General features: G+C 47.8%; 8 protein-coding genes across 9 annotated transcripts; 4 read left to right on the forward strand and 4 right to left on the reverse strand.

Moving 5' to 3' along the window:
* The first annotated feature begins 212 nt into the window (after positions 1-212).
* On the forward strand, positions 213-3,150 carry ONS95_004289 (uncharacterized protein). The gene is made up of 3 exons (XM_058497645.1): positions 213-1,182; positions 1,230-1,446; positions 1,521-3,150. The coding sequence occupies exons 1-3, from the start codon at positions 379-381 to the stop codon at positions 2,684-2,686; spliced, it is 2,187 nt and encodes a 728-aa protein (XP_058352371.1). The 5' UTR covers positions 213-378; the 3' UTR covers positions 2,687-3,150.
* ONS95_004290 (uncharacterized protein) lies at positions 2,906-5,424 on the reverse strand. 2 transcript variants are annotated; one of them, XM_058497646.1, is made up of 5 exons: positions 5,225-5,424; positions 4,714-5,177; positions 3,598-4,634; positions 3,117-3,545; positions 2,906-3,040 (listed from the first exon to the last, which is right to left on the reverse strand). In XM_058497646.1, the coding sequence occupies exons 1-5, from the start codon at positions 5,330-5,332 to the stop codon at positions 2,934-2,936; spliced, it is 2,145 nt and encodes a 714-aa protein (XP_058352372.1). In that variant the 5' UTR covers positions 5,333-5,424; the 3' UTR covers positions 2,906-2,933. The 2 variants fall into 2 exon arrangements, with proteins under 2 accessions (XP_058352372.1, XP_058352373.1); XM_058497647.1 differs by lacking the exon at positions 2,906-3,040 and having other exon boundaries at positions 3,115-4,634.
* A 231-nt stretch (positions 5,425-5,655) lies between these two features.
* Positions 5,656-7,117, reverse strand: ONS95_004291 (uncharacterized protein). The gene is made up of 2 exons (XM_058497648.1): positions 6,772-7,117; positions 5,656-6,719 (listed from the first exon to the last, which is right to left on the reverse strand). The coding sequence occupies exons 1-2, from the start codon at positions 7,059-7,061 to the stop codon at positions 6,281-6,283; spliced, it is 729 nt and encodes a 242-aa protein (XP_058352374.1). The 5' UTR covers positions 7,062-7,117; the 3' UTR covers positions 5,656-6,280.
* Positions 7,118-7,631: 514 nt separating this feature from the next.
* ONS95_004292 (uncharacterized protein) lies at positions 7,632-9,035 on the forward strand. The gene is made up of 2 exons (XM_058497649.1): positions 7,632-7,774; positions 7,830-9,035. The coding sequence occupies exons 1-2, from the start codon at positions 7,702-7,704 to the stop codon at positions 8,798-8,800; spliced, it is 1,044 nt and encodes a 347-aa protein (XP_058352375.1). The 5' UTR covers positions 7,632-7,701; the 3' UTR covers positions 8,801-9,035.
* A 336-nt stretch (positions 9,036-9,371) lies between these two features.
* Positions 9,372-10,948, forward strand: ONS95_004293 (uncharacterized protein). The gene is made up of 4 exons (XM_058497650.1): positions 9,372-9,587; positions 9,651-9,897; positions 9,953-10,765; positions 10,814-10,948. Exons 2-3 carry the CDS (start codon positions 9,815-9,817, stop codon positions 10,530-10,532), a joined length of 663 nt encoding a protein of 220 aa, XP_058352376.1. The 5' UTR covers positions 9,372-9,587; positions 9,651-9,814; the 3' UTR covers positions 10,533-10,765; positions 10,814-10,948.
* On the reverse strand, positions 10,905-12,437 carry ONS95_004294 (uncharacterized protein; the record flags this gene model as incomplete). The annotated part of the gene is made up of 3 exons (XM_058497651.1): positions 10,905-11,495; positions 11,555-12,097; positions 12,152-12,437. The coding sequence occupies 3 exons, from the start codon at positions 12,435-12,437 to the stop codon at positions 10,930-10,932; spliced, it is 1,395 nt and encodes a 464-aa protein (XP_058352377.1). The 3' UTR covers positions 10,905-10,929.
* An 860-nt stretch (positions 12,438-13,297) lies between these two features.
* ONS95_004295 (uncharacterized protein) lies at positions 13,298-15,708 on the forward strand (the record flags this gene model as incomplete). Its single annotated transcript, XM_058497652.1, has 5 exons — positions 13,298-13,473; positions 13,526-14,188; positions 14,239-14,683; positions 14,752-15,030; positions 15,080-15,708. The coding sequence occupies exons 3-5, from the start codon at positions 14,314-14,316 to the stop codon at positions 15,706-15,708; spliced, it is 1,278 nt and encodes a 425-aa protein (XP_058352378.1). The 5' UTR covers positions 13,298-13,473; positions 13,526-14,188; positions 14,239-14,313.
* Positions 15,709-16,251: 543 nt separating this feature from the next.
* COX16 (Cytochrome oxidase assembly) lies at positions 16,252-16,924 on the reverse strand (the record flags this gene model as incomplete). The annotated part of the gene is made up of 2 exons (XM_058497653.1): positions 16,429-16,924; positions 16,252-16,332 (listed from the first exon to the last, which is right to left on the reverse strand). The coding sequence occupies exons 1-2, from the start codon at positions 16,693-16,695 to the stop codon at positions 16,252-16,254; spliced, it is 348 nt and encodes a 115-aa protein (XP_058352379.1). The 5' UTR covers positions 16,696-16,924.
* Between the last annotated feature and the right edge of the window lie 88 nt (positions 16,925-17,012).

The following is a 17,012-nucleotide window of genomic DNA, read 5'->3' on the forward strand; positions in this document are numbered from 1 at the left end:
ATGAGAAAATCTCCAGGCGCAAGATTGCGCAAGATTGCCACAAGGTAGTGGAAGGATTTACATAGCGAATGCCTGGTATGGCTCGCTGTTAAATTATGATGGATAATGATAGGGAAGAAAACATTTGATGTGGCACACGAGAAGGAGGTTGGGGTCTGTGGAACTTTGGGAGCTGGAACTGTTGGAAGGATTCTGATGCTTACGTCAGCTGACAATCTCTCCACGACTCCACGTCTCTTTATTTCCCACGATCAACCAGAAACATTAAAACCTTAATTGTGAAGCAGTTTTAAGTACTATTATTGTTCAGCATATGGACGCTATGAAAGTCAGTAGCCTCCAGTGAAAGATAGCACACCACAAACAAGACCGCGAGCCATGGCCGAATGCAAGAAAATCCCGCTGGTAGACCTGTCGTCGAAGCTATGTGGTCCTTGCTACAAAGTCAGAACACGAATGTTCGGACCCCATAGCCCAGAAAAAGGACCGAAGCCGGAGAACAAATTCAAGCTGCATGACAATTATCAGCAGCTGTCAAGGTGTATCTCATGCCCTCTCTGTCAATTTCTAACAAGAGAACTTCTGTACGTTAAGGAGCACGATGGAACGTACAGGTGGCATGAGCCTGCAACCATACCTGCTGGTGCTGCCATATCTGCCACGGTTTCGTGGGCCATCTTGATCTTTCAGCATCGCGAAAGATACTCAAGCTTGAAGATTGAAGTTGGAGGGGTTCAAGCAATGGAGTACAGCAATCCTGTTGCGACCATCCAGGAAGCCAATTTTCGAAAAGGACAGCACAATATACCTAGAGCTGACCCTTACAATAAAATGAAGGCTTGGCTCGGTAGTTGCCTTCAGCACCATTCGAGCTGCTCCAAAGATACTGAGCAATTTCGCCCTTCTCGATTACTTGATCTGACCTGCGATTTGGGCGGGAACGACATTCGCTTGATTCAGTCGGCACTTCATCTACCAAAGAAAAAGGGACGCGAAAATCACTACGCAACCCTGAGTTATTGTTGGGGTCCTCCAGGGCTGAATGCCAGAACAACGAAAGAGAACGTCGAGGAAAGGCGACGAAGAATACCTCTCGACAGCTTGCCAAAAACAGTCAGAGATGCTGTCCTGGTCACCCGAGAATTGGGAATTAGATATCTGTGGGTTGATGCATTATGTATTGTAAGTTGTACAGATCTTGCGGGGCTTACTAAGTAACAATGACGCAGATTCAAGAGGATGCGGAGGATTGGGCGAAAGAATCAGCCGTCATGGGCCAGATTTACCGAAAATCTTTGTGTACATTGGCCGCTGCTGTTGGGACCGACTGTAACACCGGTCTATTCACACTTCGTCAGGCTGCAGAGCTTTCCGCAAGCCGTATTCTGTTCATAGAAGGAGACAAGTCGGACCGTGGCTTGATCTTACAACCAAGTCTAGATCATTGTAAGCACTCGCTATGAGCTACGATGTCTCATCTTTTATAACACCTGAACCCTCGCTTACGATGCTACTACTAGGGTATAGCAGCGTGAAGCTTTCTACATTGAGTACACGAGGATGGGTGATGCAGGAGCGTATTCTTGCAGCACGCACAATTTTCTTCACAGAAGAAGGTATCTTCTGGCAATGTGCTGATCGATCATCCTCTCAGTTCAACGAGAAAGTCAGCACGAATTGGGAGTTCAAGTCAAATCCTAAGTCTCAGAGGCAGTCCAAGCCACGATTCAATGAACTTGTCAAGGACTGGCGAGCAGAAGCTCAAGAGTACAGCTTCAAGTCTACTGGAAAGGTTACGACGGGAAAGATATCTCTGCTCGCAGCAAGCTTTGCAAGCAGAAAAGGGCGAAAGGTGGAGGCTAGACCATGGCATAATCTCGTTTTCGAGTTCACTCAAAGAGATCTCACTCAACCAAATGATCGTCTCCGCGCCGTAGAAGGTATTGCCAACGAGTTCGCTGAGTCGGCGAACGACGTTTATGTGCACAATGGCGGGATCTGGAAGTCAGACATGATTGGTGGAATGGCCTGGTATCGACAGTGGGACAAAGATTCCAAGCATCTCTCGATTGCTCCATCGTGGTCCTGGGCTTCGGTCAGTGGTCAAATAATCAGCATGTATCAGCGGACCGGGCATGTAGTCAACGTCGCTGAGGTGAACTGGAAGAAGACTAATGCGACGAAATTGGATCAGCGAAGTATTTCCATTGAAGAATTACACATTTCGGGGAATGTCTGCCAGGTAAAGCTTTATCGACGATTCGATGATGGATTATTCTGGGCCGTGGACTCTAGCTCGGAACCACCGCCACCTCCCCAACAACCCAAGAAGCTCCTCGGAATCTTCAATCGCCCACTGAACTGGGACCAGCTCAGCGGAATTAAATCGGCCGATGGAATCAATGGGAATCTGGGCTGGAGCGGATCGTCATCTAAAGTATTGAAAAACCATTACGAGATCATCTTCGACTCGTCAAAAGAGAATCCTCCCATCGGAACTGAGTTTCTCTGCATGCCACTCGTAGGTGCTGGATTTCAAGCGCCTTCTGCGCAGGTATTTCCTTCCGGTCTAATTTTGGTTCCCGTCAATGCTGCACGGAAGGTTCATCGCAGAATTGGATGGTGCTTTCTGTGGGCAGCAATTCCAGATGAAAAGTTGAGGGAGGTGGATCTTGTCATTGTCTAGGGGGTTCGCCGAAGGTCCAATACGTTGTTGTTAAGATACTGAAAATTCATTCTCCAGAACTTTGCTATAAACGCCAGATTTACATTGAAATGAGAATGGCTTCAGGACATACGGCCGTAATGGATCGTGAATGAAAAGGGTACTGTTGCGAAAACATATTTCAGGAGAAGTACCAAGAAGAGAGAAAATACAAAACGAGAATAAAGAATTATCCGAAGCCTCTCTGGCAGGGGCCATGGTGGATTGATCAACCTCCTGTCCTTTCCGGACTGTCACTGCCAACGTTACTCCACGGATCAAAGCGGAATCTCAAGCAGCCAGCATCTCTGAAGCCACCCGCACCCCCATTGTTACCTATGCCCGGAGTATTAGCACAGCATGACAGAGCCATGCTCAAGCTGAACATGTAAGCACAGGAAATTGCACTCACAATTTTTGTAATTCTCCTCCATGAGAGAGAAGCAAGTCACCTTTGGTGAGCCCTTGATCGGTTCCAACTTGTTCTGAGATGGTTCTGTAGTCTGACACCCTTTTATCCAACTGATTTCGAAACGATACGGTTGCACTATGCTACCTAGCACTTTGGGCGAAGCAGAAACCTCTGGTGCGATTCCAGCCCCGAAGACTTTGTCAGATGTGCATACTTCTTTAGCAATACGCCTTTGTGAATCACTGTGAACATCTTGATGCCGGGCGCCGAATTCGTTGCTGGCGTGGCAGTTGAGGTCGCCCAGCTGAGGTGGCTCTAATTTTGGAGGCTCTGGTGGTGGAGGCGATACAATTTGATAGAAGTACGTGCCACAGCCAACATCAAGCTTGCCGTTCTTGAACATGGTGTCACCACGATCTGCTTTACCGCCTTGCAACAAACATCAGTAAGGTGAACGTTTGCGACTCAATTTTTCACCTACATGAGTTCGCTAGAGTTTTGAACGCATCCGAGCAACTCTTAGTGCATTCGGGAGCATCGCCAACTATCCAGTTGAGATTTATTCTCCAGTCCTTCCAGGTTTCGGGATTCACAGGAGGGCTGCGCTGAACTACACTCAGGTCACGACGACGAAGCGCTTGAATCTTGTTCCCGAGTGGATCGACATTCCAGTTGAGACTCGAATGAACTTTGTCAATCTCAGCACAGAACTGTCCGTATGCTCCCGAAAATGAATCGTACGGAAAGGATGATCCACCCCCCGTACATTCCTCTAACGGAACGGATGGTACAATGGGGACTTGTGTTGGGACAAAAGCGGCGTCGTACCACGGAATAGTGGCTGTTGTTATGATGTCTGGTTCTTCGTTACTAGCAGTCTTGCTACTGCAGCTGCTCACTTGCATACATGTCGTACCGCAACCCTGAATGATACCAACGAAGCTACAACTTGCGTAGCATACAGTACATTCAGAGGATGATGAGCTTGAAGACAAAGATGAGGATGTTTCAGGTGCGCTGGTCATTGTCTGTGACTGGGTGATTGTGCCTGAAAGTGATTCGGCGGGGATCGTGTTTTCCGTACCCAGCGGAGCCCCTTGATGGTTCACGAGTTCCGTGATGGCAAAGACAGCAACACCAAAGAGCTCGGCTTGCTCTGGGGTCATTTGTAGCTGAGCTGCCCAGTTCCTTGCAAACTGCATGGCAGCATTCATGGCTCGAACGGCACCAGCAGCTGCGAAGGGGAGCGGCTGAATCCCCATGAGACGAATGTCAGCAAATGGCCCACCTGGGACGGCATTCATGATAACACCTTGGGCTCCGCAGAGTGCTGGCCCAAATTCATCAACCCTTTTGGCTATGGGTTGGTCAAGAGCATTTGCGGCCGCACAGTCGGTACTTCGCCGTATGAATCCTTCCATACGCTTCGAAAAATCATTCGGCAGCGAGATAACAATATCTCCTGCATTGTGGCCGTTGACTGCGCTGGTAAAACTTGTAGCGATTGGCGTATATGTACTATGTAAATGAAGTTCCATTAGTAAATAGTCATATCTGAGCTAGAGATGTTTGACGGATGCTGTCTTGGTATTCTTACCCTGTGATTGCCGTGGGGACTGGCTTTGGGGTTATCGTGAAAGGCGGAACGCCATCAACCATGACCACAGTTGCTGTTGCTGTGACCATGGAAGTCGCTTGATTGAGCTGTGCGGGCGGAATAGACACATGTGTTGCGAAGTCGTGCCCATCGATATTTCCCGCTGCAGCGACGGCGACGGCAGCAGCCAGCAGAAATATGGCAACGTCGATGGCGAATTGAACAATTTCGTAAACCAAAAATGCTGACACAAGAAGCTGACGAGCTTGGAGTTCTGTGTTAGGGCCTGAGACCAGGTTTGTTACACTCTGCAAGCACTGCTCGCTGACTTGTTGGCAATTTGCTTCCACAGAGGATTGGATAAGCGCATGTAGGTCTGGCGAGAAAAATATGTCGACACCTTCTTCTGCAGTTGTACCCCCGGAGACACCGATGATAGTGCCGGTCAAGGTTGGAGGAACAGCCTGTATTCGTAATTAGCGTGTAATCAAGAAGCGTGTGAACACCTTACCCCGGGCGGATTGTATTGTTGAAGCCCACCAAGCGAAAGTGTTGCGATTTGTGATCCTGCTACTGCTAGAAACCCCAACATCGGCGCGAAAGCAAACATGATGCCCATTTTTACTTGATGATATTCTTGGGCAAACTAACCACAATACACAAAAGGGGAAGCTTGCCTCGAAGTACATGAGACGGAGCTGGGGTTGTGGGGTTGAACCTGTTCCCAAGATATCTGGGTTATCTGGGCTATGGATGTGGTATATATGTGTGAGAATGGCTTGAGCAGATATTGGAAGGGACGGCCAAACATATTATATGTGGAAGCCACAAGCTGGGTTCTAAGTATTGAGGGAAAGTCAATTACTCTGTAATCGAGTTACAGGAACCTGGGCTTGGTCCAACACGTTACCAGTCGATGCGTTTCTAAGGGAAAACATACGTGGCACTTTAGATAATTAGTACGGTACAAGTAGACGACTAACGGCGTTAAAAATATCATTCTGTACTTTGTTGGGATCCTCCCATCTTGGAAGTTCTGTTCAAGTGCTCTGAGGACAAGTGTCGTTGGCCGCACTGAGAAAGTTGCAGGTCCTATGCGAAGACAGAAGTAAACCATAGCTCAGGCCAACAGGAACTTTGGACTTTCTCATTGGACTATTCGGGACCCTAGTTTGAAACATGAAACAGCGTTAGAGGGAGAAGTGGAACGCTTTGAGCTGTGAGCTGACGGTCGATGGGATGGCCTGTTTGAAAGGTCGAGGAAAACAGGGCGGATGGCCTGTAAATGCGGCCCCGATGCAACCCACACAACGAGGACAGAAATAGCCAACAGTGTGCCGTGGAGCATGGAGTTCTGGGTCTCTCATTCTCATAGCTTGTCTGATTATGTGGTATGTTGTAGATGTGTCTGGTAAACGTGGCCGACAACAGTGGACTGCAAAGGGGGCTGAAGGATGACCGATAACAGCGTAGATGTTGGAATACGTTGGTATCCTCAAAGATATGTTTGAAACTGAAAGAAAGTGCCCGGAGCCGATCCTTCTCTACCAATTGCACTGATGGCCATCTATTCCCCAAGAATAACAAGAAGATCCAGACAGCCTTTCTGCTTGGCTAGCTCCGCAGGCGTCATTCCGGACATATCTCTCACACTTTTATCCGCACCTCGCCGCAACAGCAATTCCAATTTCTCTCTGCCGTTGCTCCCCAAAGAGACAGCGTAGTGCAATGGCGTCCCGGCTTCTGGTCGCACAGCATTGATATCAATACCACGATCGATGAGATATTCCATGACTGGAATTCCACCTTTGCCACGTGGGCGCATAGCCAAAAACAGAGCGTACGGATCGAGTTTCGCGCCGTGTGAGATAAGAACATCGAACACTGGAGAAAGAGGTTCAAGTGCGGCGGTGGCAAGAGGCGAAGCGTATTTCTCTCCGGTGACATTGGGGTCGGCACCATGGTCCAAGAGCCATCTCACCTTTGTCTCGCTATCAATAGCAAGTCTATATGATGTTAGATTCAGATGAATTCGAGCATTACTGGCTCAAGAAATACCTCAAAGCTGGCTCACCAAACTCCACTGAATTGATGTCCCATCCGTATTTGAGAAAAATTTCGAAAAGTTCAACCCCTTCTCTGATTGCGGCCTCCAGAAATACACTCTCTGTGATGCGGGCACCTTTCTCAAACAATGGGATCACAGCGTCGGGAAGACCAAGCTCGGAATCGACCGCAAGTGAGAGAGCCTGGTCGAGCTCTCGCTGTGAAGGACCAGGAGAGGAGCCCAGTATTTCCTCAAAGAGAGCAGCATCTTGGTCCTCAATCGCAGATTCCAACGTCGCCATATTCGAGTTGTCGTTGGTGATGTATTCTAAATGTAGTGGTTGTGGAGAGAAAGAGTGTCTTCAAGGACCCAGGGCCGGGTAAACTCGTACAGTAGGGTCATCAGCGTAGCGCTGAGAACCCAAGTCACGAAGGATCTGAGTGCCTGTCTCGCCTCAACTATGCACCACAGTCACCAACAAGAGGATCCGGATCCAACAAACGTCCCACAACCAGAAAAGTAACAAAACCTGCGCTAGAGAGGGTAGGCCACCTAGCATATCGGTACACGTATCTCTAAGAACGAAGTCTGCCACCATGTTCACGCTCTCTCGCCTCTATTTGTAGGTGCAACCAAGATAATGGCTGATTGGCCTTGATTGCGCCACATGCAAGTGCTGGGTAGCGATTTTATATCTCGAGGTTTCAGGAAATGGCGCACCCTGGAGCTCAAATAACTGGGATATGGAACGGCTTGCGATGTTCTATTTGCGTGTATCGCATGTAGGTCAAATCATTAGCCTTGGACATCATAAAGGAGGTACAGAAGAGCCTATCCCATGTATATATGGAAAAGCTCACCCTCAGCTGTAGTCGCCTCGTACATTGCATGGTTCATTTCGATCAACACAGATTCCGTTGCCTTCCATCTTCTCTCTAATTATGAGGTTCGCCTTTAGATCAATCGCGCTGATCGTTGGACTCGCAGGAGCAACATCTGCTTTGGTTACCAATGGTATTCCCCTCGTACAATGGTCGGTGCATTGACTGAACACTTACCTGTGACTTAGTTGAGCACGATGATAGTGATGCCACTCAAGGACAAACCAGCAAGAAGGACATCTCAAATGTTGATCCGGAGATCGGCCATGCAGTCGGCTTTGAGAAAAGAGGCGTCAGAGAAAAGTGCTCTATCCGTGGGTATCTGGCTGCCATCCCACTCGTTGAAACTCCAGAAACAGAAGACTCCGAAGAAGAATCAGTACCGAGACGAGATGTTCACGGCAATAATGTCACAATATCTACACAAAGTCTGAATCCACGCCAAATGTCACTCCCAGTCAAGAACTGGGTTATGTTCTACAAACGAGAATTGGCAAAAGACAACTATCAACCTATTATATGGGACATCCCCTCGACACAGAGCGACTTCAACACTGCCGTCTTCGAAGATATAGGCGGCGATACAGCCAAGAGCTTGGGCCTCAACGGTCTTTCTGGCTGCAGTGCTCTAATCATAGCCAGTCGGTCAGGAGTCTACATCGCCCACTATTTCGAAAGTCTCTCCTTTTCTCCAGACCCAGAGTGGATCAAAGAGTATGGAAGCGAAGACGCATGCTTTGAGGCAACTGTTGTTCGCGGATTGAAAGAGGGTATTCCAGGAAGAGGACGTATTAAAAAACCGCAGCAAGTCTCTCTGGCTGCCAATGCAGAAAAGCTCCGAAGCGGTGCTGGTCTACGAGCGTATTTGATCGGGCCACGGCTTGATTATAACGACAACCCAAACACTTATAAGCCCAAGTTTAGCATGATCAAGAAAGTAGTCGGAGAAATTATACCGGAGCTCAAACCACGCGGCGGTCGTTGGACTGACATTCGATATGATGCTCTAGATGGGCAATCCAAGGAACTCCGGACAACGCCTGCTGGGAAATTTCTTTTCAAGTATGATCCAGATCACGGAAGAAAGGACGCGAAGAAGAAGAAGGCGGCTTTGTGGGTTGAAGGAAGCCTGGATCTTCACAAGGACGAATGGACTTGAAATCAAATTGTCCTGCTTTTCGTTAATTGAACCTGACTGTCTGTCTGAAGTTTTGAGAATCTAAAAGTTTGGAAGTGTGTAGTATTGCAGAGGTGCTGGGATATGAAGTTGTGGAGTTTACTTTCGGTCCGAGTTATGGTCCTATCAGTACCAGGTATTCTGGGACATTCAATGTTTTTCATTTCTGACCTGATAAAGTTCATATGTGATCTGGAACCACCCACAGTATTTGGCGGTAGTAGCTTGCTATTTTCTCGATGCTGGCGGATATATATGCATGCAGCTAACATGTTCTGATTTCATCTAATGCTCAAGAATTTTGTTCAGTGATCGCTGCTTTCGTTACAGGACGAAGTGGTCACATCTTCAAATAAGCAAAATATGACTTGGCAACCATGGACCTATCACTCAGATACTAATCAAAGTATCGTAGGATTTAACTAAGACTCCAAGATCTCAAAGAAGTGCAAACGACAGGAGGGGGCAGCAGGTAAACATGCATCGCTCAGGGGTTTTATCGCTCGCTAAAACTAGCGAGACAACCCCGAATATTCCGGCTCGAGGCTAAGATCGTCAAGTGAGAAGTCGGTATCAGCAATTGCGTCAGTGTTCAGAGATCTGCATGTAAGCTTGGTCATATACACTACAGGCTGAATCGAATGGCCGAAAGCCGCCCATGAGTTACACGAGTCGTCGGTCAGCTGTCGATCGCCGTCCAGGACATGGGATAAAAAGCCAAGACACGCCGCTCTCTTGAGCTTCAACCCACAGGGAAGATAGCATCTCGGTAACATGCCTCAATCTTTCAATATCGTGATTTGCGGTGCTGGGCTGAGTGGACTTTTCGCAGGCACCGCTCTCGCGAAAAGGGGACATCATGTAACCATTGTTGAATCTACCCCGCAGTTGAGTGAGATTGGCGCTGGAATACAGATTCCTCCCAATAGCTCCAGAATACTAATCGAACATGGACTTCGAAACAAGCTCGAAGAAAAGTCTATCGTGCCAAAGCGGATGAATGTAAGAAGATATGCGACTGGTGAAGTTGTCGGAGTGACAGAAATCCATCCTTTCATGGAAGAAGCTTATGGATTCCCGTGGGTATCGTACCGTTCTCTCGTTTGAATAGTATACTAGACTAATGTTATGAAGAATGTGGTATATTCATCGCGCAGAGTTCCAGAGCATCTTGTATGAAGCTGCAAATGAAGCGGGTGTCAAGTTTCTTTTGGGTAGTCCTGTGGAGAAGTTGAATGAAATTGAAGCCGCCATATATCTACGAGATGGCAAAGAACTGAAAGCGGACTTGGTCATCGGAGCAGATGGTATCCGCTCCAAGATTCGCACGTCCATCTCCAAAGACAAGACCATCGAATTTGATAAGTCTCCTCACTGTGCGTATCGCGCAATGATACCCGAGACTGTATTACTTTCGGACCCAGAGACAGCTGGTATCCTAAAAGTGCATGAGTCCGAGCTCTGGATAGGACCAGAGTCTCATATCATGGCATATGCAGTCAAAGATGGATCCAATGATATCCTTTACAACTTCGCCTTGTGCCACAGAGGAGATGGGGAGACCGGAAAGTGGAACGAGCCTGGTGACCTGAAAGAGATGAAGGTGAAGTACTCAAAGTGGGAGCCTGGGCTGCAATGGCAGTCGAGGACGGAGCCGCGTTGGCGGAATGTATCTCCCGAGCAGATTCGGCTTCTGATCTACCGAACCTGCTGAAAGCTTTCGAAGCAGTGCGTAAACCAAGATGTGAGGACATATCGGCAAATTGCTTGACGAATGCAGAAATCTTCCATTTGCCGGATGGTCCAGCACAGGAGAGGCGAGACCTGGCGATGAGGAAAGCCATTGAAGGGGGAGATAAGAAAGTGGATGGAGGAGAAGGAGGTGGACATAAGTATAACAATGATAGCGTCAAAACTGGGCTGTTTGATTATGACATTGTGAAAGAAGTAAGTCTTGCAAATCTTGGATCGAAGTCCAACGCTGATAGAAGAAAGATGAACGCTGCTTTGGGCTAAAAAAATGAGATTTTGTCTTCACAAGTCCCCCCCCCCCCCAAAAATTACGAGGATAACAGTGAATTCTTCTCCGTGATGCAAAATTGATGGATTGTTTAATTATTTTCACTTCCAATGGGGTGTAATGAACGATGTGCAATATCCCTTCTGAATTGCATTCCCTCGAACGACACTCTCTTTACCCCTCGGTAAACCATCCGGATTGCTTTCTCCAGCGTATCCATTTTTGCTATGACGGCTATTACCCGTCCTCCATTCGTTACGAACATACCATCTTGATCGAGCCTTGTTCCAGCAGCTAAATAGCTCACGTGAGATTTGACAGCGCGTTTCTCTAACAGATTTTCTGTGCTCATACATAGCGAAGATGATGCATCCGTGTGGAATGGCTGGAAATTGATCTGATAGCCAGTTTTATATTCCTCCGGATAGCCTCTAGAAGCAAGAACTACTGTTGCGCAGAACTTATTTTCCATAATCAGGTCAACTTGGTGAAGATTTCCAGTGATGCAAGCCAGCATGATTTCCGCTAAGTCTGATTCGAGCAGTGGGAGGAGAGTTTGGCCTTCTGGATCGCCAAAACGAGCATTGTATTCGAGGCATTTGGGGCCGGATTTGGTGAGCATGACTCCGGTAAATAGCATCCCAACAAAGGGAGCACCTAAACATTCGTAAGCGAGTTCTCTGAGGGCGATGGGCCACCTGGATCCAGATAAATACCTTCATCTCTCAATCCATCTAGAGTTGGTTTGATAATCAACCTCTCGATGTCTCGCATCATAGACGGAATTGCAGCTCTAACAGGGCAATAGCACCCCATGCCCCCAGTATTTGGTCCCTGGTCACCATCGAAAATTCGCTTGTGGTCCTGAGCAGCTGGTAGGGACTTGAACGTCTTCCCATCACAAAAAGTATGAATGCTTAGCTCTTCTCCTTCGAGAAACTCCTCGATCACAATTTCATTTCCGGCTTCACCAAATTTGTCAGCCAGCATCATCTCGTCTAGGGCTTGGAAAGCTTCGTCTCTCGTTTGTGGGATGACCACACCTTTTCCGGCTGCGAGACCTGATGCTTTGATCACCACTCGGCGCAGTAGATCATGGCTTGTGCAGTCGTCAATGTACTGTTTCGCATTGTGAGTATTTTTAAAGCTTGCGTAGGTTGCTGTGGGGACTTTGTGGCGTTCCATAAAATCTTTTGAGAAAGCTTTTGACCCCTCAATTTGGGCTGCTGCTTTCGAAGGCGCAAAGCACCATATTTTTGCTATAACAGTTGTCAATGCATAAAGTGGTTCAAGATCTCTTGAAATGGACGTACCTTCTCGGAACAAATCCCCGATACCATTTACGATTGGTGCATCGGGGCCCGGCACGACCATATTTATTTTCAGCTCTTGAGCCAGCTTCAAAAGCCCCTGGAAGTCATTCTCGTCGATTCCACCAACATTGCAGGTTTTGGGTATATCGGTGTATGTTCCACCATTTCCTGGAACGACAACGATCTTACTGACGTGGTTTGACTGGCTGAGTTTGAGGGCTAGTGCATGCTCTCTTGCACCTCTACCTATGAGGAGGACTTTGAGCTGAAGGAACGTTTCAGTCATCTTCGATGACCCGAGGTCTGAGAGGTAGAAATTTGGACTCTAATATATGAAGGTTATGTATGATACTGGAGAATTGCTGCGGATAAGAAAGTGTTGGAAGAATAGTTTCTCCAAACAGAAGAAACCGAGTGATCTGCCTGTAAGAAGACGAAGACGAAAGGTTTCGTGTGAATTTGCAGATTTTAGAATGACTATGGACATAATGAATGTATTTTTCAAATTCAAGGGCATAAAATTCCTGTGTGATGATAATCTGGTATATTAGGTAGCGTTCAGTCGCGGGAGCTTGGAGTAGCTTCCGCACATAAACTGCTGAACCCGCAAATTCTCCCCCAAAAAGAATACCAGCGTATAATTATGAAAGACACAACGAGACAGATACTGCCGGGAGAAAACTGCTGATACACTCGAAGGGTCCGAAGGGTGGGTTATTTTCACCCAAGAGCTGAGGGGTTAACTTAGGGGTGGGAACGATGGATGATATGAGCTAACGCACCGAGGAGACAAATTAAAGTGCAGTCATTCGCAAAGCCTCAAAGCCTTCAGCTGGTTATGGTGGATAAAATTCTATTCTGGTATGATCGTACCTTGCAGGAAATTAACTTGATCGTTTTTGCAGCCTTCTATCTTCTAAGTGTTATCCACGCACAACTGTCGGTTTTTTCAAGGGAAAACTCAGGCTTGGAGCTGTCGAGCTAGTGTGATACAACGAAGATTTCCCGTTTGGAGATTCTTGTTCCACTTCTGCTACATGCAAAGCGGTTTTACTAAGGCATCTTCTTTCACTTTGTATATATCAATTAACTGCTTCTGACAAGCTCTACAGGAGAAGGTATGAGAATTTATAGCTCCACGTGATCATCACGGCATCCCCTAAAGGGATTTCCGGAGGAAATGCGGGGGTTGAGGGGTAAATCCATACTGTGCTCCCCCACATTCAGAGACATTATCCGGGGCCATTCTTGGCTTGTTTTCGTTGACTTCAATGACGCTTCATATCTTTGTATTTCGAGCAAAATAGCCAGACAAGATTAAGGTTCACTGCTTTCGGTTGCGACTACGAACAAAAATTACTGACGGGACGGAAGGTCACGGATTCATCTACGAATCGATACTGCGAGATATTCTAAGCTATAGCTCACTTACCTTGACAACATTGAACGATTTTCGAGATATTCGATTCTCACGAAGCAGGCATTCTGTGCGAACATCTCATTTCAGCCATCAGTATCTCAATTTCACAACACCAATAAATTGCATCATGTCATCAAAACATTACTTCCCCGAAACAGCAGTCAACACCCTCGTCCCCCGCTTCTTAACCGCTCTCACCCGAGCCAACCCTTCCCTAACATTCCTCCCCTCTTACCGCGTCGTCCTGAATAACACCGCCTCCCGGTCTCATGTAACGCTCATCTCCGGCGGAGGAAGTGGTCATGAGCCCGCCTGGTCGGGGTATGTTGGTGATGGCCTCCTCACAGCTGTAGCATGTGGCGATATCTTCGCCAGTCCGAGCATGAAGCAGGTACTGGCCGCCATTGCAGCGTGTCCGAGTGATAAAGGGTGTATCTTGCTGATCACTAATTATACTGGTGACAAGCTGCATTTTGGCTTAGCGGCTGAGAAGGCGATGGAGAGAGGCTGGGTAGAGAGGGGCAAGTGTGTGGTGTTGCCAGCGACGGATGATGTTAGTATTGGGAGGAGTAAGAGTGAGAAAGTTGGGAGGAGAGGTTTGGCGGGAAATGTTATTAGTGAGTGATTTCTCTTCGTGAGTACGAACATGTGGCTGATAGATCTTTAGCGATGAAGGTTTTGGGAGCGGCTGCTGCGAAAGATTACTCCTTTGAAAGGTTAGTTGAGATTGGGAAGGCTGTTAATGAGCAGCTTGTTTCTATCGGATCAGCGTTGGATCATTGCCATATACCAGGAAGACAGAACCACGATAAAATCGGAGAAGACGTTTGTGTGGTGGGTGCTGGAATCCACAACGAGCCAGTACGTTTCTTCCGCTCCTGTGATGATTTTGGATACTGACATTTCGAAGGCGGTGGAGGAAGTGTCACCCATTCCCTCGGTCGAAGGTCTGATCAAAAGACTATTGAACTTGCTGTGCGACCAGAACGACACTGACCGAGCTTTTGTAAAGTTCAACAAGGCAGATGACACAGTTCTCCTCATCAATAACTATGGTGGTCTCTCAAATCTGGAACTCGGCGCTCTTACTGAGGAGCTTTTGTCACAACTAGGTATGCCCACTCCAAAGACCCCTGTACATCTGCATTCGCTTCGGCAAGTGAGACTGACTGATCAACAGAGAAATTTTGGAATATCAAGCCCACGAAGATCTACGCTGATACATTCGAAACGTCTCTCAACGGACCTGGGTTTTCCGTAACATTGTGCAACCTCACCATTGCTGCCAAAGAAAGCAAAACTTCCGTAGATGAGCTGATGGATTTGCTTGGCGCGGAGACAAAAGCCCCTGCTTGGCCTAATGTGCTTGCTAATACCTCAACGAAGGCAGCGAAGAAGGGTAGTCCAGAGGTGGACATCGAGAAACAAGCTCCAATATCACCTGACGACGATATCAAAGGTACGTGGCCGGCGAGCTGAACCAGAAATTGCATCTAACACACTTGCAGTCGATCCTAAACTACTCAATTCTGCTGTCCGGACAGCATGTAAGCGAGCCATAGACGCAGAGCCCAATCTGACCAAATGGGATATGATAATGGGTGATGGGGATTGTGGCGAAGCAGTCCGAGGAGTCAGTAAAGCAGTTCTCCAAATCCTTGACAACGGGACTGCGATATCAGGCTCAGTACAAACACTTCTGCAGGCGATAACCAACGCTGTGGACGATATGGGAGGCACTTTGGGAGCAATCTTCGGAATCCTTCTCGCAGCTTTCTCCACGTCTCTCCGAGCCCAGAAATCCAAAGGGAGCTCAGTCGATAAACTGATCGATATCTTTGCACCGGCTCTGGCGGAAGCAGTGGAAAGTTTGAAACAGCATACCGGAGCGAGAGTTGGTGACCGGACGGTCATGGATGTACTGCTACCTTTCACAGAGACTTTGAATCAATCAAGGGATCTGGGAGCAGCTGTGAATAAGGCGGAGAGTGCGGCGGAGGGGACGAAGGAGTTGAAAGCGGGCTTTGGGAGAGCGAGCTATGTCGGAGCTGTCGAGGAAAAGGAGAAAGTTCCTGATCCTGGGGCGTGGGCATTGATGGAGATCGCAAAGGGCTTGTTGGAGGGTGGAGCGGCGTAGATGTGATAACTATGTAGAACACGTGAGATCCCGTGGAGCTGGTAAGGCAGGAAACTGATGAGATGAGAGTATCGTGCCGAGAGGAATTTAGGACAAATGAGTTGCAAATTGATTGTTCAGGAGGAGAGGGATACGTGGACCGAAGACTCGACAGAGAAGTACCGAAATGATAGATGGAAGAAATCGTACGCAATAGTGCTGCGTCTTTGTTCAGTATTGCTTGTTCAATTTCTGTAGTTGAGTTGCGATCTTCCGGTGCGAATCTGGTGGTGTGGCTATCTCTAAGCACGCCAACCCAGCGAGGTATTCTCCGAGTACAAACATCTGAGATTGGCCATCTCATCCCCTTCTTCTCCCTCATGTAGCTAGTGTGCTACTGTTCTCAGTCGCCGGGCCGTTTCTGGCTGTGTGGCAACTTTCAACCTGCCGCTTGGTGCCCCTCTTTATATCCCACCGAATGTATCAAATTCATCAACTGATCTTGACGGAAATTGTAGATATCTCTGAGCATATGATTTGCTTGCCCTCGTTCTTTCTATTCCATTAAAATTTCCCATCATGCTCTCCTGGTAATCGTTTTACACGCTTCTGCTCCCAATCGTCCAAGTCTTTGGCTGCTAGTCTCTGCACAAAATATCAGCACCTTCCAGACAAAGTTCTGTTTTTGCTGATGTATATCCACACCGCCAAAAGCCACTCTGGATTCCAGTATAAACTCACATAGTATTCCTCCTTCATGTCCACTTTTCGCCCTCCTTTTCCAATGCCCAGCTCTTCCTCCTTGCTCAGTCTCCTGACTCTGCGGTCGTGTTTCTCGTATCGGATTGCCGTGGCTGGAGTGAGGAAGAAAGAGCCTGCGACCATTGTTGCGATGAAGGGGAGGCCGAAGAGCAGGAAGGGATGTCGTGCAAGGCCTGATCGATAGCGGGCTGCCATCGTATTGGCGTCCGCGGCAGACCGGAACTTCTTATTCTGAAAGACACCCATTTTTTGCGTGTATGTGCGTGAAAAAAAATAAGGCTTGAGCTCGTGTTTGAGTTGGGCCAGAGATTTTCTGACGAAGCGGTGCGATATTTTGAGGTCAAACTTATAGGTAGCTTCACGTATGGAGCTCCTCTCATCTCCAACGTTGATCTGGATCGCGGCTACTTTGACGAGCAGCAGGACAATTCTCTAGAACTAGAGAGTGGCGAAGAGGCAGTGAACAAGCAAGTCGCTGTTGCTATTACAAAAGAAGCTCCAGACACGCAGCGACTGTGGAGAGCTTGAAAGTGTTTCCAAGCCGCTAAATCACGTGTGACCGC

Source organism: Cadophora gregata (genome assembly GCF_030347475.1).
Source record: "Cadophora gregata isolate MNR1 chromosome Unknown scaffold_14, whole genome shotgun sequence".
Taxonomy (NCBI): domain Eukaryota; kingdom Fungi; phylum Ascomycota; class Leotiomycetes; order Helotiales; family Ploettnerulaceae; genus Cadophora; species Cadophora gregata.